General features: G+C 43.4%; 2 protein-coding genes across 6 annotated transcripts in view; both read left to right on the forward strand.

The window, feature by feature from the left end:
• LOC125904079 (cullin-9) overlaps positions 1–2866 on the forward strand; it is a 65886-nt gene extending 63020 nt beyond the window's left edge. For all 3 annotated transcript variants that reach the window (XM_049601337.1, XM_049601338.1, XM_049601339.1), the window contains 4 exons: positions 83–200; positions 283–416; positions 534–628; positions 1525–2866. In XM_049601337.1, coding sequence (XP_049457294.1) covers positions 83–200; positions 283–416; positions 534–628; positions 1525–1747 — 570 coding nt within the window. In that variant the 3' untranslated portion in view covers positions 1748–2866. The remainder of the gene's footprint in view (positions 1–82; positions 201–282; positions 417–533; positions 629–1524) is intronic.
• A 1936-nt stretch (positions 2867–4802) lies between these two features.
• The window catches only part of si:dkeyp-121d4.3 (uncharacterized), a 39879-nt gene continuing 25176 nt past the window's right edge, over positions 4803–19505 (forward strand). For 2 of the 3 annotated variants that reach the window (XM_049600878.1, XM_049600880.1), the window contains exons 1-12: positions 4803–5804; positions 5938–5988; positions 6454–6665; positions 6737–6779; positions 7421–7546; positions 7859–7966; positions 8051–8269; positions 8385–8531; positions 8623–8901; positions 12369–12587; positions 12664–12810; positions 12895–13137. In XM_049600878.1, the coding sequence (XP_049456835.1) occupies positions 5073–5804; positions 5938–5988; positions 6454–6665; positions 6737–6779; positions 7421–7546; positions 7859–7966; positions 8051–8269; positions 8385–8531; positions 8623–8901; positions 12369–12587; positions 12664–12810; positions 12895–13137 (2526 nt within the window). In that variant the 5' untranslated portion in view covers positions 4803–5072. The remainder of the gene's footprint in view (positions 5805–5937; positions 5989–6453; positions 6666–6736; positions 6780–7420; positions 7547–7858; positions 7967–8050; positions 8270–8384; positions 8532–8622; positions 8902–12368; positions 12588–12663; positions 12811–12894; positions 13138–19505) is intronic. The other variant, XM_049600879.1, reaches the window with a different exon arrangement.

The raw sequence follows: 19505 nt of genomic DNA on the forward strand, positions 1-19505 counted from the left end.
TCGTCACCATGAGCCTGCGGTCCTGCTGGCAGATCTGAGAGGAGTAGTAGTGTGTTAACTGTGTCCTGCGCTCTGTCTCCAGGTGCTGGCCTACTCCTGCGTCTACAGCTACTACAACCAGGAGACGGAGAAGATGGATGTGATGGAGCAGCAGACGGAGGCTCTGGACCTGCACACCAATGCCCTGCAGATCCTGCTGGGTGAGACTCCCAACATCACAGACACAGTGTCTGCTCTTTGAACTGGTCTAACTGGTCTAACTGGTTGTCTCTGTGTTCCCAGAGGAGACTCTGCTGCAGTGCACTGACCTGGCCTCGTGTGTCCGCCTGCTCAAACCAGAACACCTCACCACCGGACTGGAACTGATCCGACGCATCCAGGAGCGCCTGCTGGCCATCCTGCAGCACTCCACCCAGGTAACCAGTCCCAAGACACCTGGGAACCAGTGTGACACCAGACCAGTTCAGTCCCATTATGATACAGTGACACTTCCTCTGTGTGTGTGTGTGTGTGTGTGTGTGTGTGTGTTTCAGGACTTCAGGGTTGGTTACCAGTCAAAGAGCAGTCAGGAACCAGAATCCACTCAGAGCTCCAACCTGTCCAACAACACCGACGCCGCCAACAAAGGGTGAGCACAGAGCCTCCTCCTTCATAAATAAAGTTTATTTTTACACATTCAACATTAAAGACATTAATTTCACTGTCAGAGAAGAAAAAATCACATCTGAGAATCTGAAAACAGAATTTTGGTTCTTTTTTAAACATTTACAATGTAGAAACTGCAGCCGGACCACCACTCAACCTGGATCAGTCTTGGTTAAGGTGCTGGAAACAAAAAAGTCCAAAAGCAAAGAGAGGATTTCCGCACACTTACATCTGTGCAATACTTCAGTTTAATGTGAGCTTTCGGTCTAGGAGACCTTCATCAGAGCATAAGGTCTCCTAGACCGAAAGCTCACATTAAACTGAAGTATTGCACAGATGTAAGTGTGCGGAAATCCTCTCTTTGCTTTTAAATATTTATAATAAATTAATTATGACAGTGGTTCAGACGTCGGAGGCTTCAGCAAAATTTAACATGTTCATCAATAAAGACAAAACATTACTGAAATGTCCAAAATCTGTTAACAAAGTGTGATGTTGAAATGTTGTGAAAAGGTGATAAAATGGACGAAAAATATGAATTTAGTTTAGTTTAGATGATTTAATTGAAACAATTGTGAAAAATATCAATTAGAAAAAATATAAATACAAATTTGATTTAAATAAAATACAAAAGAAATTTTAACTTAATTTGAATGCTACTTGTATTTTCGGTGTATTTATTATCGTTAATTTTACTATTATCATTTTAAATATTTTTATCATGTGCTGTGATGAAGGCCGAGTGCGTCTCCATCGTAAAGGTCACAGCAGAGTGTAACGTCCTCGTCTCCTGATGTCTTCGTCCTGATGTCTCACACTGATAAAATGATGCAAGATAATTTAAAATAATAATAAACAAATGTTGACTTTGTTTGTCAGATCGAAGTCGGACCGAGCGTCGGACTCCGGAGACTCTGACAACAATAACTACGCAGGTGAGGAGGGCGGTGAGGAAGCGGAGGACGAGGACGATGAGTACGATGAAGAGTATGTCCCCGAGTGGCACGAGGACTACGACGAGGACGACATCGACGAAGACGACTTCTTCTCCGACGACGACGAGTCGGAGAACCTGGAGAGGGACTTCAGCCCCTTCGACTGAGCTGGACTGAAACCCAGAGAGTCCAGGGACGAGAGAGAGGGCGAGGCGGGCCCCGCCACGGCCCCGCCCCCTCACCTGAGGACACCAGGAGGGACTGGAGATGATCAGAGGGATGTCCTTCTTCACCTGAACTCCACACCCCCACCCCCGCCCGCCTGTCCCAAACACAGCTGCACTCGCTTTTCCACTTCCTGTATTTCACCTTCTTTGTTTTCATCAAGGCAAAGTACGGAAGACGACGAGGGACAAATTAGTTCTGAGGTTAATATTTAAATTCTGACACAAGAAAAAAGAGATGACTTCAAAAAGAGAAAAAAAAAAATCTGAGTTTAGTTTTTAAATTCTGACGTCAAAGTCACTGCGACTTGTGTTTGTGTTTAAACACACAGTGTGACACTTGGTTAAAACCAATCTGAACTAGTTTAATCATTAGTTTGAACCAGTATTTTTACTGGGGATCCAGAGCACTGATTTTGATTTCAGAGTTTTTATTTCTGTGTCAGCTGAGTTAGAAACATTTGAAGATCCAGATTTAGTTTGAGAGACTCTGATTTTATGATTTCCTGATTTGAAACCTCAGAACTGGATTGTCCTCGCCATGTCTCCGCAGCGACCCCGCCGGGCTCTGGAGCTGATCCTGGATCAGCTGGACATGTTTGTTTCCTGCTGCTTGTTTCAGAGGGTGGTGTTAGTCACGTTCTGCCTTGAGTTCTCTCTCTGACAGACGCTGCCTTCATTTGACAGTAAAGAAACTCTTCACTTTAGATTTACTCACATTAAGTTGTATTTTTTACATGTTTGTAGAGCTGGATGTTTCTATGCATCTGAAGAGTCTGAGCGGAGCGTCTGTAGGAGTATCACTGCAATAACCCATCGACCGATCAATCGATTGATTGATGATTATTATCGGCTCACTGTTGCGTCATTTGCTGAGCAAAGACTCCGTCGGCTGCTCTGTTTCCTGTCGTTAGGGCGAGAGCGGAGGACATCTGATGTCCAGCTCCCCGTTCTGCTGTAATTTTGAGAGCTCCTATATTCATATTGTTGTCTCTGGTTCCTTCGTTGGAGTCGAGCGACTTCAGCCAGCAACTTAATAAAAGCTTTTTCTGCTATGCTGCACCACGACTCACATTTCATTGGAAATTAACTGTGTGTGTGTGTTTTATTTTAAATCCCTTTTAATTATCTTTTAAATCCAGAGGAACACCTCCATAAATGTAAAACAATAATAATAGTAATATATGATGGTTTATATAAGGAAATATATTAATACATGATTTGACGATAATGATCCTATGTGCACAATAATAGAATTATGACCTGTGTCAGCTTCACTAGGCTGGTTCAAGACAAACCTGAGCCATCCCTGACTATCAGAGAAGCATCTGAACATCAACGCTTCCTGTGGAGACAGTGTCACTTCCTGTGGTGCCAGGGCGATGTCATTAGTTTTCTCACATGCTGTTTTGCTTTAATAACAAACCTTTAAAACTGAGAATTGAAAGTTACTCACTTTTATTAACATGTCTCCTGAAATTAATATTCATTCTCAGAGTAAACCATCAAATCTGAAGTTCTCTGAAATATTTTGTCAGATATTATCAGTAGAAACTTTTCTCTACAGAGCTTTTTTTTTATTTAAAAAAACTTTTTTATGTCTCCATTGTACCGGGAGAAATAGAAGTGAATCCCTTGATGTTTGACCCAACAGTCTTATTAAATAATATGTTCATAATTCAGTGTATTAAGGGGATAATTAATCCAAAAATTAATGGTTTATCTGCACACTGAGGGTTTTTGTTTTTTTTTTTTTTTATAGGAGAAACCCCTTAAAATTGGCAAAATAACATGAAAGATGGAATTCAGGGACTGCTTTTCATGTTTTTGTAAACATAAACAATATATAACTACCTGGGTTTGTTGAAGGTGGCAGTGCTGTTTGGGCTGAGAAAGCCATGTGTAAGTAAGGTAAAGGAGGTTATTGGGTTGGTGTGGGGAGCAGTGAGACCTGGCATTAGGGGAGTGTCTCTGGGACACCAGAGATCACTGTCTAGCCTCCTGGAGGTGTCGTGGGACCAACTAGACGAATCACCGGTGAAAGGAGGTTCCCACCCGATGACCCCAAAGACATGTTAGTTATCACTGCTCATTGGTCTGTATAGTTAAGCCTTGCCATATTAGCTTATCATGGGGCTTAGGAGGTGCTGATCCTTTCTCTAGAGCACAAACTTCTTGTGTTTATTTGAACATCAGTACACACACAAACAACCAAAATCAGCGTTAAGAACAACTTAAAGTGAAAATTAATTTAATTAAATAAGGGGGATTAGTGTAACAACAACAACTGTATAAATGAATAGAGCTCAGATGTACTAACCTTTGGTATAACATTTAAACCATTTATAATAACAATAATTATGACTATCGTGTACATAACTACATGTTTACTTATTCTATTCTTGTTTATATTATTGATGCATATGTTGTAGTTAAATTTCACACTTACAGGATCAATATATATTTTATTTTTAATGTTCTTTTATCTTAAGTACTAGTGTTAAGGACTGTAGCATAATGCACATTCTATTTTTTTTATTTTATTTTAATGCATGTTTATGTAAACAAATTAAATTCTGTTTCTATTATTTTACACATAATAAAAATACTACTACTAATAATGATAATAATAATAATAGCGATAATAATAATAATGATAAGAGGTGGAAGAAGAAGGATACATTGGATTTTTTAGCACTTTTCTGTATTTGTATTTTTCTATATATTTTACATTATTATATTTATTTATATTATTATTATTACTATTATTAATGTTATTACATTAATTATATATGTATACTTTTATTATATTTTTTATTTGTATAATTTACGATTGATTTATTTAATTTAATTGACCACACAGAAGGATTTTAATAACACTGTTTCCACATCAGTTAAAAACAGAATGGTTCCAAGATGGCGACCATCCGTTTTGGAGAAGAAGCTGCAGTTCCGTCTGCTGACCGGTGGAGGCGGGAAAGAGTCCGTCACCAACAGTAGAAGAAGACGAAGAAGAAGAAGAAGAAGATGCAAACACACTCCCACAGTGTCTGTACAGACTTTAGCATTAAACTATCGATTTCCGTTAGAAATTAAATTCTGCATCGATTAACCGACGAACTGTGGAGTTATGAGACTGACGAAAACGTATCCGACGAGTTAACCGACGAGTTTGACTCTTAAACGTGTTGATTGGTCGGTTAACTCCACAGTTAGCCTAGCCTGCTAGCTCCCCGTGCTAACATTAGCAGTTAGCTTTAGCTTCGACATGGGACGAGGAAGGGGACCGACCCGGAGCCGACCGCCCATGGGACCGCCGGGCGATGACGGTCCTCCATTCGACATGGGCCCGATGGGTCCACCGGGGTGGGGCCCTCCACCGCCGGGAGGCTGGGGCCCTCCGCCGCCTGGTGGATGGCCTCTGCCGCCGGAGGAATGGGGACCACCGCCGCCCGGAGGTTGGGGCCCTCCTCCGCCTGGAGGATGGGGGCCACCGCCGCCTGATGGATGGGACCCGAGAGACTTTCCACCGCGGGGCTGGGGACCGAGAGGACCATCGCCGCCGCCGGGCTGGGGCCGGCACCCCGACGACTGGCTGCCTCCTCACCCCGACGACTGGAGACCTCCGTACCCCGACGATTGGAGACCTCCGTACCCCGACGACTGGAGACCCCCTCACCCTGATGACTGGAGACCTCCGCGGCCTGACTGGAGACCTCCTGAGGACTGGGGACCCGACAGGCCGTTCCCACCTCCGGGGTGGGGACCTCCTGGTTGGGGTCCGGATCGTCCCCCTGGTTGGGGTCCGGATCGTCCCCCTGAGCCATGGGGACCCGAGCCCGGCCCCCCCGGACCCGTGCCACCGGTGCCCCCGCCTCCTCCTGTCGGGATCCCCCCTCCGGACCCTGCAGTCTACGGCCCGATGCCCCTCCCGCCGCCGCCGCCCTGCGTGCCTCCGGTCGGCTTCCCGGCGTACCCGCCTCCGGGCTGGACGGGAGAGGTGAGCTGCATCCTCCGCGGAGCCTCACTTCCGGTTCTCTTATCAATCAGATCAGAAGTGTATTGATTGGATATTGATTATAGAGTTTTCTGTGTGTGTGTGTGTGTGTGTGTGTGTGTGTGTGTGTGTTTAGACCATCGTGGAGCAGCCGATGCCCAACCCGCCGCCCGACCAGCCGGAGTGGGTGAGTTCACTCAGAGACGTCCTCAGATCGATCAGTCTGAACAGGAGATACATCCTGACTCCAGCTTTTGATTATTGATTATTACTTTCTGAATGTAACTGATTAATAGTTTTGGGTCTCTGGATCAAACTCAGAGATATTCAGTTTAATGTGAGAACAGAGACACAGAAACACTCAGAGGACTTTAACCAGGAGAAGTCTCTTGTATTATATGTTTAGTGTTTTATTGTCCTTTATCTCTCTGTACATATTTCTGTCTTTGTGCTCTTCTCTCAGGGTTAAAACTGGTTTATCTTATTTTATCTTATCTTAGTATAGTGTTCTTGTATTATTGGGTATTCCCTAATTTTATTTTGTTTGTATCTGACTTTCTTTATGTTATCCTATTTTATCTTGTATAGTATTATCCTATTTTATCTTATTTTATATTCTCTTGTTTTATATACTCTGTGGTCGATGTTTCAGATTAAAGCTCTGATCTCAGCGCCGGTTACCGAGACGGCTGCGGGGGAAGCTAAGAAACCCAGCGAGGAGCCGAGCGTCACCAAGGCAGCTGCTGCCGAACCCACTGCCGTCCAGAAGCCCAAATCCAAACCCAAATCTAAACCTAAACCCAAACCTGATACCTCCAGGACCGCCAGAGCGCTCGGCCTGCTGGGAAAACGCACCTTCGATAAGTGAGTGTTGTTTCTGAGGCTGTGATGTGACAAAGGCTCTGAGAGGTCTGACTGTGTCTCTGTGCCCTCAGGCCTCCTCCAGGACGGTCCACTGGCATCATCTCTTTTATCGGGGTAAGACTGCCACCTCGTCTTCTTCACCTCCTCTTCCTCACATCTTCATGGATGATCTCAACATCTATAAAATACAAATTACCCACTGCAGCACTTTCAGAGTGAGCGACAGGAATAAACAGTGCACCCAAAAATGTAAATGCAGCCATTATCTACTCACCCATATGGCGAGGGAGGCTCAGGTGAAGTTTTAGAGTCCTCACATCACTTGCAGAGATCCAAGGGGAGAGGAGGTAGCAACACAACTCCACCTAATGGAGGCTGACGGCGCCCCAGATTCAAACGTCCAAAAACACATCATTGAAACCACAAAATATCTCCATACTGCTCGTCCGTAGTGATCCAAGTGTCCTGAAGCCCCAACATAAAAAGTTGTTTGGAAAAACCTCATTTGAACTCTGTTCAAATAGCCTCATTGTAGCCTGTAGCTCTGACTGCCTCTCTGGGCACCGCGCTCACGTCTGCGTCAGGACCCACAGCATGAGGGTGAGTAGATAATGGCTGAATTTTCATTTTTGGGTGCACTAGTTCCTGTGTCAGACTCTGACCGGGCAGTTCTCTGATCCTGGATCAGCTCCACTTTACCTCTGATGAATCAGATTTAATCAATAATCAAACGGTGTTCTGTTTCTGATCACCAGCCGTCGTTCGGCTACATTGAGAGAGAAGATCTGAAGAAGTTCACCTTCAGCTTTGACGCCTTCTTTGGAAACCCTAAAGCCATGCAGCCTGGCGTCAGAGTCCACTTCACCGCCTGCAAGGAGAAGGTGAGACGCAGTCTGTGCTATCAACACACAACTCATACGGATATTAAAACAACCAGAAGGTTCAGTTCATGTTCATATTTTTTTTCCTTTACATCATTAGAAATATTAATTTTAATTTTTAGCTGATGAACGACTCGTCTCTGTGACAATGATTTAGTTATGAAACAACAAACTTTGATTAAATATTCATGTCAGTAAATATGATGATGAAACTGGAGTTCTGAGCGCTCGCTGCTGGCCGCTCCTCGCCGGGGTCGGTCAGAGAAACATGATCTAAACACATTTAGCTTTAACATTGTTTGTGGTTCTAAGCAGAACAGTCTGATAGCGACAGATGTGAAAGTGGCTCCAGGTGGAACAGAGAACGTGGACACGGAGATCTACGAGGCAGTGGTCAGTCAGCCCATCACGGAGCCTCAGGTTAGTTCACACGCCAGGTGTTTGGAACTCATTGTCCTTCCTGTTTCCTGATGTTGACCTGGTTGTGTTGTCATCGGTATGCAGCCCGGCGAGCGTCAGTACCAGGGGCAGGTCCACGTGGACATCGGGCCACTTAGGACAAACCTGATGTTTGACAGGAAGGACAGCACGGTGACGCTGCTGAAGAACGACCAGGTGCTCATCAACCTGCTGACCGACATCGTCACCGAGAAGAGAAGAGCGACCAACATCAAACCCAAAATCCCCGCCACCTTCAGCTTCACCCACGAGGAGAGGGAGGAGGTCAGAGCTGCTTCTTGCTCACCTGTACACCTATTTACCTGTTCACCTATTTGACTGTTGACCTGTTTACCTCCTCACCTGTGTCTATTTGACTCGATGTTTTGAATCGTTTCAGGGTGTCATCATCAGCCTGACAGACAATGAAGGCGTCATCAAGTCTGAGAAACACGGCGAGCTTCCCTTCGACATCAAAGAGAATTTCAGTGATGTTGAGTTCACTGCCGAGGACATCAACGAGGAGGTGGAGTTCACCATCATCGTGGTGAGTATTCAGAGATGTTCACTTCCTGTCACAGCTCTGACTGATCGCCAGCTGAGGATTTATAAATCATGTTGTTTCTGTTTGTCCTCAGCTGAGGGCGGGGAAGAGGGCCATCAGGATCCGACGGGTGAAGGAACCCCTCCTCCTGACGCTTTCTGCCGCCACTGCTGCTGCTGCTGTCTCTGAGGAGGCCACCGGTCAAAACACAGACGACGACGACGACAACGACGATGATGATGACGATGACAACAGCGAGAAGGACACTTCTCCTAAAGTGACACCCATGGTGAAGCCGGAGCTGGGGCCCAACATGAGGCTGGACCCGGAGCTGTACGAGGGCATCGTCAGCCAGCCAATCATAGAGCCCACGGTGAGTCTGATACAACTGATGTACAGATGGTTACTGTCAGCGCCAGTATGTCTCTGTTACTGGTTCCAGTTTGAACAAACAGCTGCTGAAGAAGAAGAAGAAGAAGAAGAAGAACAGAAGTTTGCAGAAACTCAACCGTCATCATGTAGAGGTGGGCTGTGTATAGATGAAAATCGATGTGTCACAGCTTATTCCATGTGCGACGTTTAAAATGACTATACAACAAACATCAGGTATAAATATTCATGTCATTTTTTTTAAGTCACCAAAAAAAGGCTTGTGTTTCTCTTTTCTCTCCCAGACACACACAGCGTTTTATTGAACTTTATTATAACAGTCCATCCATCCATTTTCATCTGTTTATCCGAGGCAGAGTCACAGAGGCAGCAGGCCAAGCAAAGCGCCCCAGACCTCCCTCTGCTCAGCACACTTTCCAGCTCCTCCTGGGGGACCCCGAGGCGTTCCCAGGCCCATTGAGATATATAATCCCTCCAGCGTGTTTTCGGTCTTCCTCAGGGCCTCCTGCCAGTGGTACGTGCCCAGGAGGATCCTGATCAGATGTCTGAACCACCTCATCTGACTCCTTTCTACATGAAGGAGCAGCGGCTCTACTCCGAGCTCCCTCCAGATGTCTGACTCCTCCCCCTGTCTCTAAGGTTGAGCCCAGACACCCTACAGAGGAAACTCATTTCAGACGCTTGTATCTGTGACCTCATTCTTTCAGTCACTACCCAGAGCTCATGACCATAGGTGAGAGTTGGGACGGAGATGGACCAGGAAATCTAAAGCTTCACCCTACTGGCTCAGCTCCCTCTTCACCACGACAGTTGGCGCAGTGCCCGCATCACTGCAGATGCCGCACCAAACCACGATCCATCTCACGCTTCATTCTACCCTCACTGTGAACAAGACTCTGAGATACTTGAACTCCTTCACTGGAGGCAGTAACTCTCCCAACCCAGAGAAAACAATCCACCGTTCTCCAGCAGAGAACCATGACCTCAGACTGGGAGGTGCTGACTCTCATCCTGACTGCGTCACACTCAAACTGCCCCAGGTCATGCTGGAGGTCACGATGTGATGAAGCCAACAGAACCACATCATCTGCAAAGAGCAGAGACGCAATTCTGAGGTCCCCCAGACCCCTTCCTCCCCCGGCTGCGCCTCGAGATCCTGTCCATGAAGATCACAAACAGGATTGGTGACAAGGGACAACCTTGGCGGAGGCCAACACCCACTGAGAATGTGTTTGACTTTACGCCGAGTATTCGGACACAGCTCTCACTTTTGTCATACTGGGACCAGATGGCTCGTAGCAGAGGGCCAGGTACCCTGCACTCCCACAGGCCCACAAAGCACGTGTAGACTGGATGGGCAAACTCCCACGACCCCTTCAGCAGCCTTGCAAGGGTAAAGAGCTGCTCCACTGTTTTACGGCGAGGACGGAATCCACATCACTCCTCCTGAATCTGAGGTTCGACAATCGGTTGGAGCCTCCTCTCCATCACCCTGGAGTAAACAGACCTGGGAGGCTGAGCAGTGTGATACCCCAGTAGTTGGAGCACAACCTCTGGTCCCCTTTTTGAAGATGGGAACCACCACCCCGGTCTCCACGTGACACTGAAAAGGTGTGTCAGCCTGACAGCACAACAGCATTCAGAGCCTTCAGCATCTCAGGGCAAATCTCATCCACACCCGGCATCTTGCTGCTGGGAAGCTTTTTGACTATCTCAGCAACCTATGCCAGGGATATGGGCGAGAATTCCCCAAAGTCCTCAGGCTCTCCCTCCTCCACGGTGGACGTGACAACCAGGTTCAGTTCAGGTCAGCAGTTGTTCTTCTCTGCTGAGCAGAGAAGAACCCTAACCTAATCCTAAGCCCTGCTTTCCCTTCCTGAGATGTCTAATGGTTTGTCAGAACTTCGGTGAGGCCAATAGAAAGTCCTTCTCCATAGACTCTTCCTATACCTGGGTTTTTGCTTGTCAGCTGCAGTTTTGTCCTTAGCCCTTTTGGCCAATTGGTACCTGTCTGCTGCTTGTTTGGCCCCTGGGCCAACCAGACCCAAAATGCCTCCTTCTTTAGCCTGACGTGACGGCTTCTCTCACTGCTGGTGTCCACTAGTGGGTTCTTAGGTTGCCGCCATGACAGGCACCATCAACCTTCCGACCACAGCTCCTAGCAGCCGCCTCCATAATGGAGGCTTTGAACATGGACCACTCAGATTGGGAGAAATTCCTCTGGAGGTGGGAGTTGAGGACGTTCCCAGTTCACCCTCACTATACGTTTGGGTTTACCAGGTCTGTCCGGCAGCTTTCCCCGCCATCTGATCCAACCCACACCAGGTGCTGATCAGTTGACAGCTCTGCTCCTCTCTTCGACTGGGTGTCCAAGACACACAGCCGCAGTCTGATGATACGACCACAAAGTAGATGAACCTCCCTATGCTTGAACATGTTTTTTGTTCTGGCCAGGCCATTACTCGCACAGAAGTCCAGTAACAAAACAACACTTGTGTTCAGGTCAGGTGGGCCGTTCCACCCAATCACCCGGCAGGGTCCCCAGCTGGCAGGGGCATACGAACAAACAGTCAGAGACCCTTTCTTTGCGACGCACAGTGGCATTGAGGTGACCATCTCGCTCCCCAGGGACAACCCCAACACGGCGGTGTTGGGCCGGGCTCTCATGAGTATCTCCACGCATGCCTAGCGCCTCTCACCCTGGGCAACTCTGGAAAAAGCGAGAGTCCAGCCCCTCTCTAGGAGTTTGGTTCCAGAACAAGTGCTGCACGTGGAGGTGAGCCCAACTAGTTGGTACTGCTCCACGTCCCACACCAGCTCACTAGAGAGGTGACATTCCACGTCCCCAGAGCCAGTCTGCCCCTGCCTGCCGCCCAGCACACAATGCATCTGACCCTGATCTCTGTCCCTTTGGGTGGTGGGTCCACAGGGCAACAGCTCCACGTTATCTTTCCGGGCTGAGCCTAAGGCCTGGCCACCTCGCTGGCGATTCTTGCAGGAGTTAAATGTCACGAACTTTATTGAAACAGTGCTTTAAGGTTTTGGGGTTTTTTTGTTTTGTTTTTTTTTAATAACAGTACTTAAACTTTATTGTATCAAGGTAGCCACCTTATTTACCTTTGTCGTAACTGTTATTTTACTAAATAAGTCAGTGTTTCAGTAGTCTGCAGTAATTTAGAGGTGATATAGAGGTATGTATCATGTACTGTGATGAAGCCTAAAAGTATCAGGACATTATATTTAATCCATGTGATCACATGTCACAGTCATCTGGAGCTCAGTGGACTCGTTAGCAACACGTCTCACAGTGTTCTGTCTTCATGTTCATTCTTATCTGAAGCAGTATCAGTGAGGGGAGCTGATCTTACAGGAGCCATCAAAGACAAAGTGAGGACTGTTAAACTGCTTCCTGTTTGTGATCTCTGACATGGTGTCTGTCTCTGTCTGTAGCCCACCATGCAGGGCTACCCGGGTCAGATCCACGCCAACATCGGCCCCGTCAGGACCAACGTGACCTTTGACCACAGAGACTGCGGCGTCACGCTGCTGAAGAACGACCACGTGTTGATCAACCTGCTGGTAGACATGGTGACGAGGAAGAGGAGAGCAGCCAACATCAAACCCAAAATCCCCTTCACCTTCAGCTACACCAAAGAGAAGAGAGAGCTGGTGAGTCCTAGTGGCCTCTAACGGAGTCTCTGATGTCTTGGTTTTAATCCTGAATGAACACGTGACTGTGTTTCAGGGCATCATCACCTTTCTGGGTCCTGAAGAAGGAATCATCAACTCCGAGGACCACGGCGAGCTTCCTTTCGACATCCATGAGAACTTCAGCGAAACCAAGTTTAACAGCAGCGACATCCACAAGGAGGTGGAGTTCACCGTGGCACTGGTGAGTCTTGACGTCACAGGCGCTGGCTGCTGGGTGACAGACGAGTTTCACCTTCTGAGCCACGCCTCCATTTTGTTTCTGCAGGTGAAATCAGAGAAGAGAGCGATCAGGCTGATGAGGACGAAGAGGGTCGAGGACCAAATCCTGGAGGAGCAGAAGAGACGGGAGGAAGAGGAGAAGAGGAAGAGAAGGGAGGACGAGGAGAAGAGGAAACGAGAGGGGGAGGAGAGGAAGAGGAGGGAGGACGAGGAGGCAGAGCAACAAAGAGAGGCCGAGAGGAAGAAAAGGGAGGAGGTGGCGGCGGCGCTGGCAGCGGCCCAGTGCAAGGTGAGAAACAGACCATCAAACAGATGTGCTAACGTTCAGTGATGGGAAAAGATTTTAGTTCTAGGTCTTTATTTAAGTTTCATGATTTAAGTTCTTTAAGTTTCTTTGTTCATTTTAAATCCTCAAGTTTTTTTATTTTAATTTTTTAAGCTTTTGACTTATTTTATTTCTTTTTAGGTGTTCATCTTTTTTTAATTTTGGTTCTTTATTGAAGTTTTTAAAAATTTATTTTAGTCTTCTAAGTTTTTTTAAATTTATTTCAGCTTTTTATTTAAGTTTTTCCTTATTTATTTTAGTTAAGGGTTTTTTATTTATTTTGTCTAAGTTTTTTTTAATTTTAATTTTTGTCAAGATTTTATTTACTTTGGTTTAAGTGTTTTTTTGTTGGTTTTAGGTCTCTGGGACTTATTTTAGTTCTGTATTTAAGTTTTTATTTATTTTAGTTTAAGTTTTTTTTTATTTATTTCTGTTCTTTAAATGTTTTATTTTGTTTTTCTTTAGCTTTTTTATTTAATTAAAAACTTTTTTTAGTCTTAAGTTTTTATTTGTTGTAGTTTTTGTAAAGTTTTTATTAACATAAGTTCATAAAGTTTTTTTTTGTTTGTTTTAGGTCTGCAGGATTTATTTTATTTCTGTATTTAAGTTTTTTTTATTATTTTAGTGCTTTATATAAGTTTTTTTAAATTTCACTTTAGATCTATAGATGTTTGTTAAATGTATATTTTAGTTCTGTAAATTATCAGATTTATCTGAAGAGAAAACAAATAGTAATGCAAATAATTATAGCAGAATGCACAGTACCAGTACAAACAGCTCACAGTGAATGATACCAATATGCACAGTACCAGTACAAACAGACGAAAATGATACCAGTATACAGTACCACAGTCACAGTAACAGCTCACAGTAAAATGATACCAATATGTACAGTACCAGTACAAACAGCTCACAGTGAATGACACCAAAATGTACAGTACCAGTACAAACAGCTCACAGAAAAAGATACCAATATGTACAGTACCAGTACAAACAGCTCACAGTGAATGACACCACTATGTACAGTACCAGTACAAACAGCTCACAGTAAATGACACCAATATGTACAGTACCAGTACAAACAGCTCACAGTTAATGACACCAATATGTACAGTACCAGTACAAACAGCTCACAGTAAATGACACCAATATGTACAGTACCAGTACAAACAGCTCACAGTAAATGATACCAATATGTACAGTATCAGTACAAACAGCTCACAGTAAATGACACCAATATGTACAGTATCAGTACAAACAGCTCACAGTAAATGATACCAATATGTACAGTATCAGTACAAACAGCTCACAGTAAATGATACCAATATGTACAGTACCAGTACAAACAGCTCACAGTAAATGATACCAATATGTACAGTATCAGTACAAACAGCTCACAGTAAATGACACCAATATGTACAGTATCAGTACAAACAGCTCACAGTAAATGATACCAATATGTACAGTACCAGTACAAACAGCTCACAGTAAATGATACCAATATGTACAGTACCAGTACAAACAGCTCACAGTAAATGATACCAATATGTACAGTATCAGTACAAACAGCTCACAGTAAATGACACCAATATGTACAGTATCCAGTACAAACAGCTCACAGTAAATGACACCAATATGTACAGTACCAGTACAAACAGCTCACAGTAAATGATACCAATATGTACAGTACCAGTACAAACAGCTCACAGTGAATGACACCAATATGTACAGTACCAGTACAAACAGCTCACAGTAAATGATACCAATATGTACAGTACCAGTACAAACAGCTCACAGTAAATGATACCAATATGTACAGTACCAGTACAAACAGCTCACAGTAAATGACACCAATATGTACAGTACCAGTACAAACAGCTCACAGTAAATGATACCAATATGTACAGTACCAGTACAAACAGCTCACAGTTAATGACACCAATATGTACAGTACCAGTACAAACAGCTCACAGTAAATGACACCAATATGTACAGTACCAGTACAAACAGCTCACAGTAAATGACACCAATATGTACAGTATCAGTACAAACAGCTCACAGTAAATGACACCAATATGTACAGTTCCAGTACAAACAGCTCACAGTAAATGACACCAATATGTACAGTACCAGTACAAACAGCTCACAGTAAATGATACCAATATGTACAGTATCAGTACAAACAGCTCACAGTAAATGATACCAATATGTACAGTATCAGTACAAACAGCTCACAGTAAATGACACCAATATGTACAGTATCAGTACAAACAGCTCACAGTAATGATACCAATATGTACAGTATCAGTACAAACAGCTCACAGTAAATGACACCAATATGTACAGTATCAGTACAAACAGCTCACAGTAAATGACACCAATATGTACAGTACCAGTACAAACAGCTCACAGTGAATGATACCAATATGTACAGTACCAGTACAAACAGCTCACAGTTAATGACACCAATATGTACAGTACCAGTACAAACAGCTCACAGTAAATGATACCAATATGTACAGTACCAGTACAAACAGCTCACAGTGAATGACACCAATATGTACAGTACCAGTACAAACAGCTCACAGTAAATGATACCAATATGTACAGTACCAGTACAAACAGCTCACAGTGAATGACACCAATATGTACAGTACCAGTACAAACAGCTCACAGTGAATGACACCAATATGTACAGTACCAGTACAAACAGCTCACAGTAAATGATACCAATATGTACAGTACCAGTACAAACAGCTCACAGTAAATGATACCAATATGTACAGTACCAGTACAAACAGCTCACAGTAAATGATACCAATATGTACAGTATCAGTACAAACAGCTCACAGTAAATGATACCAATATGTACAGTATCAGTACAAACAGCTCACAGTGAATGATACCAATATGTACAGTACCAGTACAAACAGCTCACAGTGAATGACACCAATATGTACAGTACCAGTACAAACAGCTCACAGTAAATGACACCAATATGTACAGTACCAGTACAAACAGCTCACAGTGAATGACACCAATATGTACAGTACCAGTACAAACAGCTCACAGTAAATGACACCAATATGTACAGTACCAGTACAAACAGCTCACAGTAAATGACACCAATATGTACAGTACCAGTACAAACAGCTCACAGTAAATGACACCAATATGTACAGTACCAGTACAAACAGCTCACAGTGAATGACACCAATATGTACAGTACCAGTACAAACAGCTCACAGTGAATGATACCAATATGTACAGTACCAGTACAAACAGCTCACAGTGAATGATACCAATATGTACAGTACCAGTACAAACAGCTCACAGTAAATGACACCAATATGTACAGTACCAGTACAAACAGCTCACAGTAAATGATACCAATATGTACAGTACCAGTACAAACAGCTCACAGTAAATGATACCAATATGTACAGTACCAGTACAAACAGCTCACAGTAAATGACACCAATATGTACAGTACCAGTACAAACAGCTCACAGTAAATGATACCAATATGTACAGTACCAGTACAAACAGCTCACAGTAAATGATACCAATATGTACAGTACCAGTACAAACAGCTCACAGTAAATGACACCAATATGTACAGTACCAGTACAAACAGCTCACAGTAAATGACACCAATATGTACAGTACCAGTACAAACAGCTCACAGTAAATGATACCAATATGTACAGTACCAGTACAAACAGCTCACAGTAAATGATACCAATATGTACAGTACCAGTACAAACAGCTCACAGTAAATGACACCAATATGTACAGTACCAGTACAAACAGCTCACAGTAAATGATACCAATATGTACAGTACCAGTACAAACAGCTCACAGTAAATGATACCAATATGTACAGTACCAGTACAAACAGCTCACAGTAAATGATACCAATATGTACAGTACCAGTACAAACAGCTCACAGTGAATGATACCAATATGTACAGTACCAGTACAAACAGCTCACAGTAAATGATACCAATATGTACAGTACCAGTACAAACAGCTCACAGTAAATGATACCAATATGTACAGTACCAGTACAAACAGCTCACAGTGAATGACACCAATATGTACAGTACCAGTACAAACAGCTCACAGTAAATGATACCAATATGTACAGTACCAGTACAAACAGCTCACAGTTAATGATACCAATATGTACAGTACCAGTACAAACAGCTCACAGTAAATGACACCAATATGTACAGTACCAGTACAAACAGCTCACAGTAAATGACACCAATATGTACAGTACCAGTACAAACAGCTCACAGTGAATGACACCAATATGTACAGTACCAGTACAAACAGCTCACAGTGAATGATACCAATATGTACAGTACCAGTACAAACAGCTCACAGTAAATGACACCAATATGTACAGTACCAGTACAAACAGCTCACAGTAAATGATACCAATATGTACAGTACCAGTACAAACAGCTCACAGTGAATGATACCAATATGTACAGTACCAGTACAAACAGCTCACAGTGAATGATACCAATATGTACAGTACCAGTACAAACAGCTCACAGTAAATGATACCAATATGTACAGTACCAGTACAAACAGCTCACAGTAAATGATACCAATATGTACAGTACCAGTACAAACAGCTCACAGTAAATGATACCAATATGTACAGTACCAGTACAAACAGCTCACAGTGAATGATACCAATATGTACAGTACCAGTACAAACAGCTCACAGTGAATGATACCAATATGTACAGTACCAGTACAAACAACAGTAGACACAGTGGAATTATACCAATATGCACATGTAAACAGTCCCCATTCTAGAATAAACGCTACCGTATGGAAACCATGCAGCCGGTTGGAGCTCAAATTGAATGGGAAACAAAGTCCAGTGTTCACTTAGCTGGGCGTAACTTAGCTGGGCGATGTCCGTGGATAGCTGCCTCCGTGAGAAGAGAACAGAAGGAAGGGAGGGGGGTATCACTGTCCGAGGGCTGCCGTAGAATGGCAACCAGGATGTCAGCCGACCAACACTCGCTACCCGCTCCCTGGTTGCGGCGATTTGCGATGCTGGCCAGCTAGGAATGAACTAGCAGCCAGTACAGTCCAGTCCTCTCTGGTCTAGCTAACATTTAGCCGTGTTACTTACTGATCCATTAGAAAGAAAGCTAGCTGGACATGGGTTTTGAAGCCTCTTTGGTCACGGAGCTCCCTCCATCTCTTGAACGCCTGACTGAGGTTTACTCTTGTTTTTCCTCTTCTTTTATCACTCTCCTTTTTGCTCTTCTTTGCCTCCTCACACAGAGGAGCTCCTTTTCTTTTGCTAGGCCGTTTTTCACTTGTCTCCAAACTTTGTCCGTCTGCCATTGTGCTCGTGACTCAACTATCTCATGCCCAACTCCTCATAAGGACCAGCTCCAGTCCCTGATTGGCTGACCCACCAGTTTCACAATACACGACGCGTTTCCTGCCGTAAAGCAGATTTTTTCCGTGAAATTTCGGCACCGGTGGCAGAAGCTTATTGCAAAGATTGCAAAGCCACTAAGTAACCTATGTAAACGCTGATAGTCTGATTTTACTGTGGCCACTACCCTGTGCAACCCACATTATTTTCATCATGATATATTTAGGAAAAGATGCTGTCTGTTGCCTCTTTAAATTTTTTTATTTTAATTTTTTAAAGTTTTGTTTCATTGTAGTTTTTTAATATAGGTTTTTTATTTATTTTAGTTCTAATAGTTCTTAGTGTATTTTAACTCTTAGTTTATTTTAGTTCATTTTTTAGCACTTAAACTTTGTTTTTTATTTTAGCTCTTTTCTCATTATTTGATTTTTGGGTTTATTATAGTAATTTATTTATTTTAGTTCCTAATTTAATGTTTTTACTTAGGTAAGTTTTTTTTCCATTATTTTAGTTTTTATTAGAGTTGTTTATTTAATCTAGATCTGAAGTTTAATTTTAGTTCTTAGTTGTTGTTTTTTAGTTGAGTTTAAATGATTTTGAGTTAAGTTTGTTTTGTTTCAGGTTTAGTTATTTTATAGGATTAGTTTAGAGATACAGTTTGGAAAAAGAAATTTTGTGTAGTTTGAGGTTTAGTTTAATTCTGCCAAACCTTTAGATTTGTTCAGGTTAAGTGATGACTTAGTGAGGCTCAAGGTTTAATTTAGTTTAGTTGGAGGTTTAGTGTGAGATGAAGAGTAGTTATGAAAGATTATGATTTAGTTTGAGGTCAAGTTCAGTGTCTGATTTCACATTTACAATAAAAACGTATTTATCAACCCTGACCTGTTGAATTCAACTGAAAACTCTGTTCAGTCGT

Source organism: Epinephelus fuscoguttatus, linkage group LG16 (assembly GCF_011397635.1).
Source record: "Epinephelus fuscoguttatus linkage group LG16, E.fuscoguttatus.final_Chr_v1".
NCBI lineage: Eukaryota > Metazoa > Chordata > Actinopteri > Perciformes > Serranidae > Epinephelus > Epinephelus fuscoguttatus.